The sequence below is a fragment of the Drosophila grimshawi genome, unplaced genomic scaffold (assembly GCF_018153295.1).
Source record: "Drosophila grimshawi isolate 15287-2541.00 unplaced genomic scaffold, ASM1815329v1 contig_1377, whole genome shotgun sequence".
Taxonomy (NCBI): Eukaryota; Metazoa; Arthropoda; class Insecta; order Diptera; family Drosophilidae; genus Drosophila; species Drosophila grimshawi.
In genome coordinates, this window is record NW_025062900.1 from 11,866,939 (window position 1) to 11,886,990 (window position 20,052).

The 20,052-nt window shown below is 38.0% G+C and overlaps 2 protein-coding genes across 6 annotated transcripts in view; one reads left to right on the forward strand and one right to left on the reverse strand.

The window, feature by feature from the left end:
• Positions 1-20,052, reverse strand: part of LOC6561556 (protein O-mannosyl-transferase TMTC1) — a 49,869-nt gene that overhangs the window by 12,820 nt on the left and 16,997 nt on the right. For all 5 annotated transcript variants that reach the window (XM_032736603.2, XM_043214636.1, XM_032736602.2 and 2 more), the window contains one exon: positions 3,806-3,904. In XM_032736603.2, the coding sequence (XP_032592494.2) occupies positions 3,806-3,904 (99 nt within the window). The remainder of the gene's footprint in view (positions 1-3,805; positions 3,905-20,052) is intronic.
• On the forward strand, positions 14,992-16,202 carry LOC6561555 (TBP-related factor). The gene is made up of 2 exons (XM_032736605.2): positions 14,992-15,245; positions 15,319-16,202. Exons 1-2 carry the CDS (start codon positions 15,043-15,045, stop codon positions 15,947-15,949), a joined length of 834 nt encoding a protein of 277 aa, XP_032592496.2. The 5' UTR covers positions 14,992-15,042; the 3' UTR covers positions 15,950-16,202.

The window sequence follows — 20,052 nt, forward strand, 5'->3', positions numbered from 1 at the left end:
AAATGATGAAAGTATCTAGACTTTCATTTATCAACTATTTATTTATCAACTTTTTATAAATCAACTAAAACATACATAAATTGTTGAAGATATATTGTGGCTTGATAATAATGTGTAGCATCTAAATTCTCAATGATTTTTTTTTAAAATATATTTTAAAATAAGCTTTGGCTTTTACAAAATCTTGAATTTTGTTTTGAAAATAATTTTGGTGAAATCGTTTTAATTATTTTAATCTGCCAATTGAGTAAACATTTTAGGTATTCTAATTTGTATATTATTGGTATTATTATACGATCTAATACCACTGTACTTTGGCAATAGAGATTTCCCTGCAGCACACACGCATACAGGCTCACACACACACACACACACACACACACACACACACACACACACACACACACACACACACTCATAAGCATGCACACGCACTCAGAGCAGTGTGGTTGGCTTTTGTTAAAGACAATATATCATGGCATCAGCAGCGAGGACATCCAATGCGAAAGTGCCGCACTCAGTTCTCTTCTGCCTTCTGCCTGCTGCATGCCTGCACCCTCGGAGCCAACTTGTCCTGCCCCTCACCTGACACTCTGGCGTTATGGTTACCCACAAACACTTGTACTACGTTCTGTGAAGCTGCTTCTGCTTATGTAAAGTGAAAATTTTCGATTTTCTATAAAAAATACCGTTGCTGGCGTAAGAGCTGCCATCTCTTCTCCCCCTCCATCACCTCCTATCGCAGCTGTGAAAGTGGAAGTGCGCTTGGAGCCTTACTGCCGTTTGGCTATCAAAAAATTACGTATACGTAACGTTGAATTTTTCCTTTTTGTGCTGGTCGTTTTTTGTTGTCGCTGTCCTTTTAATATGGCACATAAATTATTGTAAGACTGCAGATTGGCTCTTTGGCAACATTTTGTAGCTGTTGCTATATTTTTTTTATGAAATGTCAAATTTATCAAAATTGTTAGGTGTGAAACTTTTGACCGTGGGCAAATCTATTTCAAATCTACCCTGAAAGCTGCTTTAATCGCACAGCACTTTTGCGGTAAAATAAACAAGGCTAAAAGAGTAACTTGGGCAAGCCGAAGATTGCATACCCTTACAAGCCAGATGAAAATCCCGGCATTTAAATTTCACAATAAGTGTTAAATATGGAGAGATATATGCTATTGTAGTTAATTCGGGTAATGATGCTGATACTTTATGGCATCGGAGATGCCTCTCTTTGTGCATTACAAGCTGCACGACAAACCTAAAATACTCTCCACAAGGGTATTAAAGCAATGTATTCTCATTGAGCAACATCAAAATAATTAATCTAGCTTTGGGCCTGTTAACAAGAAATATAAATCAGGTGGAGTATAATAAATATAAAAAGTAATAAAAAAAAGTACACAAAATAAGTAAGTGTAATAAATAATTCGTTAAAAAACGTTTTCCTTTTTGAAAGCTCAGCTATTGCTAAAGAGCCAAGTTATTATTTGGAAAAGCACTTATTAAAAAACAACCGATTGCAAATGAGTTAATCTGTCGAGCTTTTAATAATTATAATTAGGCTCCTTAAATATAAAAATGTTATCTGCTTTTTGTTGTATGTGCATAAAACAATCAATTTAATGCATTTATTATCACCGCACGATATATGAGCCTTAACTTCGAACATAACTCGTTTTATTTTTGATTTGTTTCCCCAAATATTTCATGTACAAAAGTTTTATTCTCTTTTTTTTTTAAACTCTTATCTCCGCAACTATAGTAGAACAAAATACATATTATACCCATACCTGTACCTCGGTCGAATGTCTGGCAAAAATGATAAAAAAAAAACGAATAACAAGCGACAAGAACGAAACATGAAACAATTCACAGCACACACGTGAAAAATGTTTATATATCGCTCTCCCTGCCCCTCCGGTACCACTCTCCTCCACCCCACAAAATCAAGCATTGGCCATTGCTCTTTTTCCAGTTGATAGGAAACAAATTGAAGGGAATGCTGCCATTTAATAAATCATGTTTTGTTTGGCTTGGCTTGACAATAATAACTTGTGCTCATGTGGCAACTGTGGCCATGTTGTGTGTGTGTGTGTGTGACCACAACAACAACAACAACAATCTACTGTTGCTGTGGCCTGCATAGGTAGGCAATGGCCGAGTGGTGTTGGCAGCTGCGTGAAAATGACCACAGAAGCATCCGCTCTTCGGCCAAAAAACATAAACTCGCCAAGAACTTTTTGTCCCCGAAAAGGGACGCCTGGTTGAGCTACAAGCAGGAGCAGGAGCAGCAGCAGCAGCAGCAGCAGCAGCAGCGGGTTGGTGGGGGTCTGTGCAAGTGGTGTCTGAGGTGGAACAGAGTTATATAAGTTGCGTTTATTATTTGACTCAGTGTGTGTTTGTGTGTGTGTGTGTGTGTGTGAGTGTATGGCTGTGTAACTTTTGTGCTTGTTTTCTGGCAAAAGCAGAACAATACAAGTAAGACTGCTGTAGTCGAGTAAGTTTGACTACGAGATATCCTTCATATATATTATTGCTATTTGATGGCTGTTGATCAAGAAAATATATACATTATGGAGTCAGAAAAGCTTCCTCCATTTTGAATAGGTTTAGCGCATAAAAATAACAATGAGTTAGAGTAGTTGGCACATAATATTGGCCGGAACGATAACAAGTTTACTTTTCTTAAATACTTGAAGTTTAGTTGTTCAACATTAAAAGAATAGTGTGATTTGAATGCAATTTTGTAGACAGAGCTGTACAAAAAAGATGATTAGCAGTATATGCCCCATTTTGTGTACATGTGTCATATAGGGTATTGCAACGGGCGGAGCTGCACAAAATAACGAGCTACAACTGAAGCTTTCGGCTGAGCACTTTGTGCATAACTTCCCATTTATGCGCACTACTTTCTCTCCCACACCCTGCCCCCTCTCTGGAAAGCAATCCCCCTGCTCCACTGTTGCTGTTGCTGCTGCTGCTGCTGCTGTCCTGTACACAACTGTTCAATTGTTTGCTCGTTTCTGTAGTTGTGGCGTCACTTGGCGTCCAGAAACGCAGCAGTTGACTTCGTCTATAGCAATGGCAATGGGAATTGGTATGGGAATGGGAATCGTTGTAAGGAATATCTTGAAGGGGGGTGGGGCTGGGCAAATGGACTATAGCTACTGCTGTTGCTGTTTGCTGCTGCTTCTGTTGTTGGTCCAAGTGCTTCGTCCTCGGGGGAAATTCCTGTCCATTGTACATGACTTTTGATATTTATGGTTAATTTCGTTTTGCGTTTGCGTTAGCAGCATTTCAATGCTAGGTGAGCTGAACGATGCCTAAAGAACAACTTCAGACCAATTTTGTACAGTTGCCCGGCAAAACGACAACATAAATCAACATTTTTGTTTTTAATTTGCTTGCCAGTGGCCATCGTCTGATTTTGACAATAGACCCCAACTCTCCCCACCGAAAACATTTACTATATATTTATATATGTATATATATATACAGAGCGATAAGCTGGCAGTTCGTTGCCAGTTTTACAATTAGGCAACCCGAGAATTTATTATAGTGATTTTTATCAAACGAATGGCGGCACTTGGCGGCCCAATTAATCATAACAACTTTTTATGCTGCAACAACACCAACCAGCCAGCCAACCAACAACCTTTGTCGACCCCCAGCCACCCAATTCACCCACCCACAGTGAACCCATCGCACCGTCGACAAAATGTCGCTCCAAGCTGAAAACTCGAGGACCCATTTACCTTCGTCAACTTGCTGACATATGGAATTTTTAATTCGTTTAAATTTCTCTCACCTGTCATCGTAGACAAATCCAGCGTTTAATGTGTTTAGGTATAGAACAAAAGCGAGCCCCGTGCAACCGGCAAGTCCTGCGTAGTCCTTGGCATCCATTCTGCAACAAAAGCAGACAAAGTCAGACAAATGAAACTTGAAAATGTCCACAAATATTAAAGTTGAGTGTCATAATATATATGCTCAGATTAATTCTCAAAGGCCCCACACAAAAAAAAAAAATAAATAAATAAAGAACACACATAATCACCACTTTTACAAAAGGCAATGCTCTTATGTCCATCTCAAACTGGCATTTATATTCCTTGGCTTTATTTTTATTTTATTTTGTTTATTTTCTTTGTTGCTATGATAAAATGTAAAATGTGAAAAGCTTAGCAAACAGAAAGTTCGTGAAACAGTTTCAAAATGAAAGTTTTCATAAATTTTTAATAATGTATGTATAAACTATTAAACCTATAAATTACTTTATTTTTATTGGTGTATTATCTTACATTTGATTGAATTGAAAAATTTGAAAAAGAAACAGAATTGTAAGCTTCTTAAATCAATTTAGAGCCGCTTATAACTATGACAATAGTCTATGATTTTTGTTCTAAAATATTTCGAATTTAAGTTATTTTTTTACAAATCTTTTTTTTTATAGTTATTATTTTATTCCTGTTATAAGATGTATAAATAGTTAAAACAATAAATTGGTTAATTTGTGTTGGAGTATTAAACTGTTTTAATTGATCCAAATTATAAGCCTCGCACATCAATTTATAGTCGATTATAATCGTATTTTGGATCTATCGTTTTTTGGTAAACATTACCATTAAAATTCATTTCATTGAATCCAATTCCTGTTATAGAATTCATTGATCGTATTAAGTGAATTTAAATGCCTCCATTCATGTATCTAGTTAATAATGGTTTATTGCGAAATATTTTTGGTACTGCGCAATTCGAAATCGTTGAATGCCAACTAACTATAATGGACATTCATAATGATAATGGAATTGCTGTGAATGCGGATATTGCTGTCCAGCTGAACCTGGACATGGACCACGTTCTCGTCCTGACACTGATTGTGTTTGTTTCGGATTCAGATTCTGGTGAACTGTTGTCATCGTCATCATCATTGCACATAATGCGCTGTTTCATTGGCAGTCTTCGTTTTATATTAGCCGCAGACTTGTTCTGCGTGTGTTGTTAACCCTTTTCCCTCTCACATGCTCCGTGTTTGTGTGGGTTGACGGAAATGAAACGTTACGAGTACATTTTGGATGTGGTCGGGCCAGGCGAATGCTGAACGCTTCTCCTGTCTGTGTGTCCGTGTGTAAATGCACAAATGCAGAATGCAGAAATGCCACTTGAAATGCAATCCGCTGCCTGGTTCCGCATCAGACGCTTGCTTTTGCCTGCTGGACACAAATGTTGTTCTTGTTGTTGCTGTTGTTGTTGTTGCTGCTGCTGTAGTTGTCATCATCACCATCAAGCGCTATTACAAGTAATGAGTGTGGTAGTTGGGTGGGTTGGGGTGTGGGTCAGTGGTTTGTTGGTTTGGTTCTCGTCTCGGTCATTGCATGAAAATTGTTATCTCGCACAATGCAGGCGATTTCCGGCAGGCATTTTCCCATGTACACGCCCCAAAAGACACGAATGTCCCGACCCCAAAACGTGGCTGCCCCCGCTGTTGTCTCTTCCCCCCCATTACGGCATGTGAACGCTGGCAACACAGAAATTAAGTCGCACAATAGTCGCAAATGCTGCTGCCTGGTGCCTGGTGCCTGGTGCTTGTTTCCATTTCTGTTTGTCTTTCCGCTGCAGCTGCAGGTAAAAACTTTTGTTTTCCCTTTTTTGCTGTTCTTTGTTTTTTGTTCGGTGGTTATTTTCATTTCACTTTGCGTTGTTAATTAAGTGAATTGTTTTGATCAAAATGATAGCATGCAAATTGAGATCGGCGAGCGCCACTCAGCACTTGGCTAGAATCATTTACACGAGCTTAACATCAGCCATATATATATAATAGCCCAATTGCAATATTCCCAATGTGTTCCGCAACCATAATAACCGATTCCAGTTTACTTGAGCGCCCTAAGCGTCCAGGCAAATTAGCTCACATTCAATACCCATTCTATTGGGTTCCACATTGCTCTTCTCAATCTCTGCCTTATCCATATAGCATAAGCACTTCAGGCACTCTACAAACTCACACACTCACACACACACATGCCAACACACAAGCCCAAGCTATTTAAATAGATTGTATTTGGTTTCGCTTTCACATCCTCTCACATCGCATCTCACTCGTTTCAGTCTCCTTGCTGACTGATATGCTGCTGCTAATGAGTTCTAATAACGATAATATGGCACTAACGTATACTGACTATAAATATATATTATGCACGTACATTTATATGCATGCTTTAGTTTTGGGTGCTGAAATTGTTGTACTCCTGATTTGCCATCTATTTTTATAGGCATCGGATATGCGCCACTTGAATTTTGATAAACTTCTGAGTAAGTTGCTTGCCAAAATAGTTAAAGCCACGTTCGGTTATTAAATACGAGACGATTTTGCAGTTGAAATAATAGTAAGATTCTATCTAAATATATATACAATTCTATAATTTAAGGGGAGGATAACACAGAGAGAGAGAGAGAGCTTCATTTTTCAAGATAAATTTGTTGTGACTCATGCACATCTTCATTTCGTTAAAAATTATTAATAAGTAATATTAATTATTAAATTGGTTTAATTGAGAATCTCTTAGAATCGCTGCCTAATTGTTTTTAAGAGTTTTCTTCTATTTGAATACTGCATTAAAATTGTTTTTCTTATATTTATACATGTAATATGTATCTATCATTTTTGTATTTACTTTGCAGAATTACATTTGCTCCGCAGCTGAGCAGGGTAAGTAAATAAATATGCCTTATTCATAAAAGTCGAAAATATGAACCGAAAATAAGTTTGCAAGTACTTAAGAAATGTCATGAATTCTCAAGAATTACCCATATATTTCGTTCTGCTATGCAAATGATTTAAATTGTTTTTTGGTCTTTCGTTAAGTTGAGTTGAAATATGCGCATTTCAAATATTTATGTACATATAAACGTTAAATTCTTAGATTTCCATTTAATTTACAGTTTAACAGATTGCTGTTTTGGCAACGCCATTGATTTTTCAGCGATTTTCAGAAAAAACAGTCTAGTCGCCTAAATTAGCTGATATTATGTCAACGATAACAACAGTATTACCCACCTACAGTCAGTCGTTCAATTAATTGTGTGTTCTCCAAAGTAGACAGAGACGCAATAAAAAATTGGCGCTGAAAAGGGCTACTGGGGCAACATGCAGAGGCAAAGGCCTTGAGACTGACTGACTGACTGGCTGACTGAGCGCTGTCAGCAGGCGCCGTGAATTACTCTGCTAATTTTGTCAAGCCAGACATGAAAGGACATGAACGGACAGGCAGACAGGCAGACAGGAAGGGAGGGTCTCATGTGTCGTGTGCTGTGTGTTGTGTGTGCTCTGTATGCTTATGTATGCATAGTACAAATTTGTTGTTGTTGGCCTGTGTACGGTTCAAAAGTCAAAGTGCAATTAGCGCAGTACACACACACACATAGAGAGATATATATTTTTTTGTTGGTATCACTGCAAATATTTGCTTTCAATTTCGTATGCAAATGTTGCTGGGTGCTCCGCGCCATTAATCACAATCCATCCACCCAGTTGTGTCTTATCGCGCACGGCAGCAGCTAAATAGCTGAGCATCCCGAGCATCCCGAGCATCCCTTGGAGGCGTAGAGCCGGATGACAGAAAAAATAATTACGTTGTCATGTTAACGGCGGCACTGAAATTAGCTGAAAGTATCAAAATGCTACCATCTTTTGATGTGGCGGTTTTAGTTAAGTTTATGCGAGTCTCACTCTCTCTCTCTCTCTCTCTCTCTCTCTCTGTCTGTCTATCTCTCTGTCTCTCTGTCTCAGTTTCAGCGAGTGAGTATATCAGGTTGGGGGCAACTTTAGATTGGGTCGTTTTGTGACTGGATGACTTTTTGTTTTATGAAATCAGCTAAAGAGCATTTTGACCTTATTTTTGGCGTCCGAAGCGAGCGGAAATTGTCGCATACAGTTGCCTTCGCAGTGCAGCACACCTTAAACCGGAAACGGAAACATTATTCCCAAAATGTCAAAAAACATAACAAAAACCCATTAGACACAATTTTGTTTTCTGGGTCAGGCGTCAGCACAAAAACCAGAAGTAGCAGCAGCAGCAAGCAAGCTGCTGGCCAGTTCCAACTCCCAAAAGTGGAAGCACACACAAAAACACACCGAAACGAACCGAACCGAACCAAAAGTGAACTGTAAAGCAGCGAGAGGGCAACGTAAACCTAAAACAAAACAACGTGGGTGGCTTCTCTCCTTCTCTCTCTCTCTCTCTATATATATATATATATATATATGAACAGTGACACACGAAAAATACACAGCACAGTAGACTCCAAAAACTCAACTGAACTGTGCTGAACCTGAGGCGAACTTCAACCTCAAGCGGGGGCAGAGAGAGATAGAGAGAGAGAAAAAAAAACGAACTGCACTTGTTACAACTCTGCTGACCAGTCACGGCTCGCAGAGTAGTCGGGGGAGTTGCGAAACGATTGCGGAAATCAAGTTGTGTCAACAGCTTAAAAGCCAAAATGTAATAAGCCAGGGAAATGTAATGTAATAAAATATCAAATATAAAACGGAGCTGGCGGGAGAGCATTTGTTGCCATCAATGTAGTCTGCTTTGAAATTGGAAACAGAGGGCACGTTGGGCGGTCACTCAGCGGCAGGAGCCAGCCAACAATGTGCAAAGGTGGCAAGGGCATTCCCCAATCACTTAATACCCTCTAAATGCTATACACGCTACGCTTAAATCAAATTAAACTGAAAATTATTTATCAATTATGAATATGTCCTAGGATTTAATTTTATGCCGCATCGATGTGTCCAACTATCGAAATTAACGGCTTATCGATATTTTTATCACCTGGACCCATTAAGAATGGGTAAGAAGCGTATAATAAAGTTGTGCTAACGTATGGAACAAGCAGAAGAAAGTATTTCCGATGTCATAAAATGTATGTGTCTTTGATTAGTATCAAAAGTCGAATCGATTTATCCATGTTCGTCTGGCGGTCTGGAGTTGGAAATTGGAATTTAACTTCTTTTAAATCATAAGCAGATTAAGTTGATCTGATTTTATCGATAACTTTCCCTGATTGCCTGATATCGACTTCGAAAATAGTACTTTAAAATTTACCAAATAAGTGCAAGCATTTTCAGACACATTTACATGCATACAATTAGTGTAAGACTTATGATTGATAATGAGTTGGTGTGCAGGGTATATCGTAGTTGTGCTCGCGCTCTTGATAATGCTGCTCATGCTTTGTACAGTATGAGCTTATGGTGCAAATATATCTATACTAGACTAAGAAGGAGATTAGCTTACAAGTTGAAAAACAACAAAAATAAGTCAAGCATATTGTCGAAAGGGCGAAGGGGTGCGGGCGGTGCCATAAGAAGCGTTGCTATAATTTTGTGTAGTCGCGAAATATGCGATATTTTATTATTGTTGCGCCAAACAGTATGCAACACTTTATTTCAGCGCTATGTGCTTCCGCCACTTCCGGTGCCTCCAGCGCTCAAAAAGGATTCAGATTCAACGTGGTGGTTTTTTCTATGGCATTTGCTGGGTTTGGCTGTTGCTAGTGCTGCTGGAACCTGTCCAAGTGCTGACTGCTCCGGGCTGTGCCAAAAAGTATGCAACATAGTTTTTACATGCGATTTGAATGAGCACAAACGGATATCATGTCGCTCCCAGGGTGTGTGTGTGTGTCAGAATATGAGTGTGTTGTTCTTGTTCTTCTCTAAAGTAAGTAACATATAAGTGCAATGGGAATCATTTTAAAACACTCGAATGCTATTCAGCTTTGCATTTTCCCTTTTTTTTTTTTTGAAAGATTATTATTAGAACAGACGTTTTTCTTGGCGCCAGCGTCTGGCATTTTGTCAGCTTGTGGCATGAGGCAACAAAATTATTATGAAGTGGCTGCGGCGGCTAATTAAGAGTTAAGGCATACGACTATCTCTAAGGCCTTATTCGTGTTGAGTTTAAACATATATTTGTGTCTAGTTGCCATATAAACATAATCTTTTTGATTTTGGGAATGCTCTTCTATTTATTTTGCACAGCTTAGTAAAGCACGTAATAATTTATTCTATTTAAGTAAATAAGCAGCTTATGTTAAAACAAACAAAAATATTCAATTTCAACACACTTTTTTTGTCTGCACTTTAACTAAATTGGAAATTTGTTCAACTAAATTAAATTTTACAAGGATCAAACTATTTATTCAAAAATAGCTCAACTAATTTAACTACCAATTTAATTTTTAGAAATTTTATTTCAGACTTGTCGACCATTTAATGCCCTTGCACACGAGTTTGAAAATGTGATTTTCAACTATATCGTGCTGAGGAATATATATATCGCTGATCAGTTATTAGATTTTATATTGTGATTTTCCAATATTCTCAATGAAAACCTTTCAGAATCTAATCTTTTTTAGTTCATCTATGTTAAACAGCCCAAGGCCAAATAAGGATTTAAGTAATTCCTTAATTTAATGCAACATTTTTTCTATTGCCCTAATCAAACATAAATATATACTTAATAATTTATTAATTGAATAATTTAATAAATGAATGATTTATTAATTAATTGGGCAATTATATTGATCGCAATTTAAAATGCTGCCCAAAATGTAATTATTAAATTCCGAGTTAAGTGAGACATATTTTGATATTTAATAAAAATTGATAATTTGCAGATTTTGTATGCAATTTATGCAAATTTTGTACTGTTTATTATCGCTTATTACTTTATAATTTCATGTTAATAGAATCAAATCATTATTATAGCGCATACGCAGCATAGTCCGGAAAGCTTAAAGCTTTTGAAAATCCATCAACGATACATTGAACCAGCCAACAAGCAAATAAACAAATCTATTAAAAAATAAATAAAATATTCGTTAGCTTTTCTCGCCAGGCTTTGTTTTACCACGTCAAAAGCGAGTTCAGAGCCAACCCTTTGAAAGTTCAATAATAATAAAAAAAAACAAACAATAAAATAGTGTTAATATCGGCAAGCCGAAGATTATATACCCTACTAGAGTCAAGAGAGAGAGAGAGAGAGAGAGAGAGTAATTTGAATGTTTATGACTGATTGTTCCTATATCTGTTATATGATATAGTGGTCTGATGAGTTCGGCTCTGATTTCATGTATGATCGAAGAAGAATAAATACCAAGTTTCAATGAAATAGGTTTAGAATTAGTGATGCAGGTTAAGAGACGTATCCAAAGAGCTTCACAAATTTCACAACAGAAGCAAAATACCCCCTGCAAGGGTATATGAAAAATATATATGCATCAACTCTGAATAAAGTTGGGTATAACTGTAAAACGCTTAGAATAGGTTGGGGGTTGGGGTGTATAGGTTTTGAGAGGCAACTCGCAGACGAGACTTTTTAATGGCCAGGCTCGAAACTACTGTGAATATCCGTTTCAGACTTTGGCATTGTTTTGTGTCGTTTGCACAGGGTTTTTGACCGATGATTTTAGACGGCTTTTAACCATGACGATTGCTTGCCCAAAAATTTACGTATTGCGGGGTGTTGAAAGGTTGGGTGGCAGTGGAGGTGGGGGATAGGTGCGAGTTTGGCATCTACTTTCGTGCTGGCTTTAATTTAATGTCTTGCACTGTGTTGCACGCAATGTAAATGCTAATTTAGAACTTTACATGCCACAGCTGGGCGTGACAGAGTGTGTGTATGTGTGTGTGTGTGTGTGTGTTGTTGGCGTTTTGGGGATTGTGTTTGCTGCTTAATTGCGTAAACCAAGCGTTTGATTAGTATTTGCACAGCAATTGACATTAACAGTTCAATCAATAAAAAATTCAAACGGAAGCCACTCACGCCACAAGCCAAGTGTGAGGCTTTGGTAAATATTTAATATCTGAAGGGGGTGTCAAGGGTTGCCAGTGTTGCCATTGTTGTTGCTGTTCTTGTTCTTCCTTTTCCGTTATTACAATATTATTATTGGCACAATCAGTAAAGCGGTCATTGGCCCCAAAAAGTTAAAGAAGTCAGAAGCCTCAATTAGGCTGTCAATCAACGCGTCGAGTCGCGTCATTCTCTGCCACAATAATAGAGCTATTGATTTTCACGCCAGAACATTCCAACCCCCTCGTCCCTACTTCGCTTGTTGCCTCCCACCCCTAATGAGTTTTTCGGGCATGGCTCTTGATCGCCTAATTAGCCGAGTATATTTAGCATTGGCATTCGATTTGCTGGCGCGACTCAACAGATATTTAACTCGACAGCAAAAAATAAATCTAACGAAATAAACAAATAAAGAAATATTTGTACACCAGTTAAACGAAAGTCTGCTCAATTTTGTATATAACAAGGGAGAAAGATAGATTGTGAGTATTTATACATTATGCGATCGGAGACATTATCTTTTGTATTTATTTTTCATTCGGCATAAGCTGATGAAAGACAAATGCTGCTGAATTTGAAGTATAAATTCTTCCATCAGGCTTAAACTAATTAACTTTGAAGATAAGATCATTTTGCTTATCTTCTATCTAACTATTGCTGAAGATCTGAAGACTGACTAAATCGTTGATTTCGACGCAAAAGTTTATTACTTATTTTGTTTTGCACTAAAACATAAAAAAAATAAATATATATCGTGTAAGTATTCAGTGAGCGTGTTAATTGATAATATTTTGCCAACAAACTTAAATAGAAATCTATTCAGCAGTTATTTAACAAAGATAAATGTTGTTATATGACAAAAATATTAAATTTTTATCAAATATAGTTTTGCATCAGACTCAAATGTAACTCAAAATTGTTGAAATGTAAGATTTTCAGTACATATCAGACGCACATTCATTTAATTGTCACTCTTACAAACTCACACACATCTCCCGCATTGTGCTGGTGGCAGCAACGTTGTGGCAAGTTGGTAACTTGGTAACCAATAATGCCACTGGCGTTGTACTTGTAGTCACATGCAGCATCCTTGACGGGTGAAGGGCTGGTGCTGTGTGCTACCAGCATCCCCTTTTATCGATTAGCGTATGCAACTGTTTCTACCTATTGAATGAGTGTGTGTATACACACTTGCAATAACACCAGAAACAACAACAACAACTGCTTGCCCCTTAACCTGTAAAAGCTAATGGGTTGTTGTATGTGCAGGAGTTGGGCGCTGTTCTTTTTGGTGGCACAAAGCAAATGATGCCGCAAATGAATGCCGGAAACATTGTCGCATTCATTCATTTTACACACAAAAGCCATTAAACGGCTTTGATTCCATTGTTTTGTTTGCCGTCATCAGCGACATCAACATTAGCGTCAAAAGGCAACGGGGCAACAAACATTATTAAAGCACAATGGGGCGTGGCAGCCGAGGGACTTGAGGTGTAACAGCTTTATTTAAGGCGGTTAAAATTTGACACGTTTTAAATTCACTTTTGGTCGATATTTTAAACCAAAATAGATAGAGAGTTAAATTTAAATAAAAACAAGATCAAAAGACATCTAGTACAAGTTTTCGTATACCAAACACATATAAATATTTGAAAAAAATGTCTATAAATTAATAATCTGTGTCTAGATCGAAAATATATGTAGTCCCCAGTTTTAATAACTTTTCCCACTTGATGCGTACTATTTTTTGATTACATTAACTAAATAAATAAATAATTAACTAAATTACATATTACGCAGACACAGAGCTAAATTTACAGTTTCCTAAATTGATTTGATATATATCTCAGTTTGGTTAAAAGCCAGCTTAATATTGAGTTAAAGGAATACTGCAGATGTTTGTGGATTTGGCATTTTTAAATTGCATTTGCATTGATCCATGCTGCTTGGTTAGCTCTTCATCTGCTGTGCACTTTCACTCGGCATTTCACTGTTCTTTCTGTGTTTTTGTTGTTCTTATTGTGTCTCAATATTTTTATTATTGAAAGACTTTTGCCTGAGATGTGGGTTTTTGTTGGCAAAGTGCTTGGGGCAATCCCTCCCCCAACTCCTCATGAATGCCACCCACCTTCGATCGTCTCGCCGTCCAGCGATGGCAGCAAAAAAACCGAGTCTTGCGGAAAAATCAACATTGCACAAAAGTTTTCATCGCCCGCTGCCAGCATTCATCAGCCAAACCACCCAGCCACCACCCAACACCCACCCACCTTCATCATACTTTTGAGCCACCTTTTTTTTTTTTTTTGTTTTGGCTTAGCGTTGATGATGTATGCACTTTGAAAAGAGTTGAGCAAAGTGGTTTTTCGGGTTTGATGAGCTAACATCAGCCACCTGCACCATCTCCCTACCTTCCTCCCTCCCTTCCCCATTACAAAGATGAGTGCTCTTTCTGTGTGTGTGTGTGTGTGTGTGTGTGTGGGAGTGTTTATTTATATGTGTGTGTGGGTGTATTTGCATTTCATTGGCTGCATAATAAAGTTATTAATGGACTTCAATGGCGTTTCAATTATGCAATTTTTGCGATTTGAATTTAAATGATATTTTGATTGTTTGGTTTTGACGGCAGCAGCGGCATGGGTTAGTTTTTCAAAAGTTTTTGGCTGACTTTGGGCGTTTATTTTGTCGATTATAGCGGCTATAACTTATGACCAATTTGCATATAAATGAGAGTTAAATTTACATTTAATTCAAGGAGTAACTTTTGCATTAATTTGTGAATTAGCTGAAAATCCTAAGGGAGTTTAATAAGTTTTGAATTGCAGCTGAGAGCTAGTTTCCAATTAGAAAGTAGTAGTTATCGAATTACTCTTGAATTTCGATAACAACATTATAAGTGATTCATGTTTTTTATTAGTAGGAATAATCCGAAGGTGATTTTGATCATTTTTAAAATTAAATATATTTAAATTTGATTATATAATATTCAAGTCTAAAAAAAGGGCACTTCAATTAGATTTTGCTTCTATTTCGATTTAATTTTAACCATCGATATCAATATCAAGTTGATCGAAGTCTCTTCAGCGAGAGAATCGATTGAGATGAGGAACAAAACACATGTTCCATCAAATAGTTGGTCACACTGATACAAGAAATCAAATTGTCAATTGAGAAATTGGTGAATGATAAACTGATGGCGGCTGAGCATTGCTATAAAAATTGCAAAACTACACAACAGTTGCGCAAAATGCACAAACGAGATGCAATCAAAGCAAAGCAGTCAACATTTAAGGATCTGAAGATTATAACCGTTATAACGGATTCCGATGTGATGAGCATTTATAAGGATGTCTCCAAACTTTGTGCTATCGAGAAGTATTTGCACATGCTATATCGGTAAGTTAGAGCAGACTTAGCAGATATATGTAACATATACACACATATATATATATATATATTTATTATGCAGACCCTTTGTGTGCCACTTGAGAATTGGTTGCTCGCTGGATCTGAAGCAATTAAGTAAACATCTCTGGAATACGCGCTACGAGCCCCAAATATCCTCAGCACTCATTGTGCGCCTCTCGAAGCCCGCGTGCAGCCTAAAGGTATACAATAGTGGTTATGTCTCGTGTCAGGGATATAATTATGGTGGTGCCGCTGCCGGGGTCCAACATTTTATGGCTATCATCGAGAATTTGGGCTATTTACCGTTGCTGCAACAGCCCATCCATAATGTGGTAAATGCCACATTTTCTATGCCATTTGCAATTGATCTGAATGGGATCTATGTGGCACATCGTATCAATTGTTTTTATAATCCGGAATCGCTTCCATATCTCGTGTATGAGTTCTATGAACATTGCAGCAAAGTGGCCATATTTCCTATGGGTTATGTTTACGTTTTGTTGTCCACGCAGCCGAGTCACACCCGGAAGGTAATTTCACTCATCTTGCCCGTACTCTATCGCCATAGAGTCGCCTACGGGGACACTAAGTTGCATCGGTCAAATGGGGAAATGCAGCTGAGCATTGGTGACATCAATTTCCAATTGCTGTGGGAAAATAATTTTCAGTTGTCATACCAATGTACACCATAATATTTTAAATGAGCAGCAGGCAACTATGCCAAACTTTAGTTTTCCAACTTTTGTGTAGTGCAGTGTAGGTTTGTGTGAGCAAATCCGATAGACAAACATACACACACAAACATATATCAACTTTTCGCTTGGGATATTTAAATGACAAGTGCCGCTATGCAAACACACACTCGCACATTACTTAAATATGTACATAGCTAATTCCATTTAAAAATAAAGCGACAAAATTATATAACCAAATAAATAAAAAAAATGTATACCTATGTGTATATGTATATATATAGATGTATTTATTTTTTTCTGGCTACTGGTGTTTTTTTTTGGTGCAAGTCATTAGCTCCATTCGCAGCCACACACAAAATGTCAACCAATTTATGGGGTCGACTGCGCAAAAACAATAAAAATCACTCACAAATTTACAATGTAAATTCAAAGTGCAGCTCATCGAATTCATTGTTTGCATTTGCCAGACATCAAAATGACAGTGTGAGGGGCGGGGACGGGTGCGGGGATTGAGTGAAGTTGAGTGGGGTTTTTGGATACCGTAAATGTGTGAAATGCAATTTGAAACTGTCGCTCGCACACTCGCTCTCTCTTTCCCTTTCTCTCTCTCTCTCTCGCTCTCTCGCTCTCTCTTTCTGTGTATTGCTGTCCATTTCAGTCCAATTGCATTTGAATTGTTTCTGTCCGCGAGCCAAACAATTCAGTGTCATATTTGTGTGCGCATCGCATTTTTGTTTGTTTTGCAAACGCAGCAAACACACACACACATACACACACACACACACACATACACACACACACACACACACACACACACACACACACACACCTACACACAGATACATAGAGAATTGGTTTGGTTACGATTAAGCGGATAATTTTCAGCATTTTTGTTTGCAGTCCATGCTGAACAGCTACAACTACTACTAAAACAACAGCAAAAAACAAGAGTTTTGCTGCTTTTGTTTGTATTAAAACATGTTTGAACTATTCACGGCTTTGAGCGTGTTTGAGTGCGGCTTTTGGACTGTTGGGATTACTAATTAGAGCAGTTTGGCTGAGTGTTTGTGTGCGTGGTAAATTGTAAAACGCTCTCCGCAAACTTTTTAATTCATTTTAAAAGCGACAGTTGCATCGATCTTGATCCAGCAATATTTCAGTAATTCGTCTAATTCGACGATCGGCTGCAATTGGTTTGATCTAGAACGATCAACATACAAATAGGTTTCCAAGCAATAAACTAAAATAAGTTTCTCATATTTGTACTCACACTCAAGAAAACACCAAATAAACTTTTGCATCGCTAAAGCCACAAAGAAACATACCCAAAAATCCTCCCAATAAGGCAGCAGCTCAGCTAAATTAATTTGTCATTTGCGCAAGTAAATTCTTGTTTTTAATTACAAAATTAAAATTTAACGTTTTATATTAAGCCAAAAAATGTATGCTGAAAGTAAATTAGCCAATGTCTGCACAAACTCAGATTCAAAGAAAATTCGAAAGGCAAAAATGCAAAGCTTGAAAATGCAAAACATAATTAATATTATTTTGTATGCTGCCGTGGTTAGACTGACCATTGTTGTTGTTGTTATTATTGGTGAGGGAGAGGAGGGGACGGTGTGTGTGTGTGTGTGTGTGGGAGGAGGGAGTAAATGAGTATGTCTGCATTTTCATAATTTGTGCATAACAAAAAAAAAAAAAGAGCCACGACAAAAGCGCAAAAGGAGCAAAACGAAGCGTAGCAAATGCCAAAGCGCTGGAATTTATGCAGCAAATATTAACTTACCACACTCACACACAGACATGGAAACACACCAACACATGCAAAAATTGTGCGCAAAAATTTCTCATGCAATTCATGTAAAACGCAGCTGCCCTGAGCTGGGTGGAGGGGGAAGGTCGCAGCAGCCGTTGCCCAATTTGTGCATGAGCCAGCAAAGAACTGACAACAAAACTCATTAGCAGAAGCGGCGACCGTGACCGTTGGAATTGTGGGCGTGGTCATAGCTAAGGGGCGTGGTGTGTGTGTGTGTCTGTGTGTGCGAATGCCAGAGGGCGTTGCTGCTGGTCAACCGAAGCCAAAACGCAGCAAGCACTTCCGTTTGGCAAAAGTTTTCGCTATTTTATTCATATTTTGCCACCGCTGCCGCTGCTGCTGCTGCTGCTGCTGCTGCTGCAGCTGCTGCTGTTGCACTTTATCTTTCTGCGGCGGTCTTAGTTGGCGAAATTGTGTGCAACCACGAAAATCTAATAAGCGCGCAAATTTGTTGACATTGCGCAAACGTTTTTTACGACCAGCCCAAGAACCCAAGAGCCTAAGCAACTAAAAGCTTGCCACAGCAACATCACCATCTCTGCCCCACACAGAGGCCCAACAAGAAGGCGAAAGTTGATATAAAGTGAAGATGAACCTGTGTTGAAGACATTCAATTTGTACGCCTTCTATTAGTTTCTAGTTTTTATTTTTGGAGTGGCTAACTTATTACGATTTACTTGTAATTCCTCTATTTCTTTTTCAATAGTAAAATATGGTTTCTTTATTAACTCTTGAGCTTCTATTATAATTTTATTTTATTCTATCTTTTATTTAACATATTGCTTAAAGTCAAACTCAAAGTTGAACTTTCCTCTTAAGCTGCAATATCTGTTTTCAGAGCATGTCAAATTGAGACGCGTGCGTTGCATCAACTGCTATCACAAAGCGAGCATGGCGGACATGCAAGAAATGGGGCAAAGGGGGTCTTGGAGAAACATGACGCTTTTGACTTTGCTTAGTTTAGTGCAATGTGGTATAAACGTTTTTGGCTTTTGCGCTTCAAAGTCCGTCAGGTGCTGCAGACAGAGGCGGCAACCAAGATGACGTACGGTGAAAGAGAAAGAGAAATGGAAGCAATGTTGCCACACTGTCGTGCCATCAACTGATATGTCAGTGGGCAGTCGACAGCCTCGTCGAGACGAGACGAGACAATTTCATTAACCGCAACGCCATTTAACGGTGCCCGGGGGTGGACAGTGGAAGACAACAGGCAACAGGCAGCTTGCACCTGGAAGCAGCAGTTGCAACAGTTGCACGCATGATCAGAGTTGCCTTTGATTTGCTTCCAATGAATGCTGTTATAGGCATGTAGCTGTGTGAGTGTGTGTGTCTCTCTCTTTCTTTGTGCTTTTATTTTTTTAATTATTTCGGTGGTCTTAAATTGCATTTTATGTGAATCAGTGCGAAATGGGTCAGGACGACAGGATGTCTCTCTGTGTGAAAGGCGACCACAAATGCGTCGACTTCATCAGCGTCTGGTAATTATCATCTGGGCGAGTGGAAGAGCGAGAGGGCAGATGGTGTGAAGAATGCACTGAAACCGGCTGAAAGCTGATGCCAAATAGCATGGAATTCATTTAAGGAAAAGTGCAATAACATGTTATTTCACTTCATGTTTTACCACGTGCAATTTGCTTCCGTTATTTTAATTATCAACCAGCTTAACAGCAAGCGGCTTTAAACCATTCCAGCCATATTACACAATTACAAGTCGAAATGACACAGAGCATGTTTCAGTTTTCTTTTCCTTGTTTTTTTTTTGTGTTTTCAGTTATCCATTGTATTTACTTTTCATAATATTGTTGAGGCAAATATAAATGTACATGGGAAGTTATTGAAATCACACAATCCGCATTCGCACAGAGCAACAATATAAAACTCATGATAATTGGAATGGATACCGGGAAAGTATAAATGAAGTATATAATACAAGACTTTTTATGTAGTGATGGATGGATATGAAAAATAATATCAACTCAATGAAAGATATTTGTACTACAAATGAAAGAAGCTGAAGAAAAGAATTGCTATATTATGAATAAGCATTCAAATAACAAAATGTAGCTCAAGTTGAAAATTGGATTGAACCGAAGATTTCGTTAGTATGAACATAATTTGAATATTTATTGATACGATCCAAGTTGATAACATTGAGTCCTCTTCTCTTAAATCAACACTTGCACAAATTCAAAATGAATTTCCCTATATTTGCCTAAGATCTTGCATCTACTTCTGGCTAGTACTCTAAGTTGAAGTCAAAGTCTAAGTATTTATTTCAGATATT

Coding starts and splice junctions, on each gene's coding strand:
- LOC6561555 (XM_032736605.2), top strand. CDS start 15,043: ATGGCGGCTGAGCATTGCTATAAAAATTGCAAAACTACACAACAGTTG. Junction 15,246..15,318: donor TATTTGCACATGCTATATCG/GTAAGTTAGAGC, acceptor TTTATTATGCAG/ACCCTTTGTGTGCCACTTGA.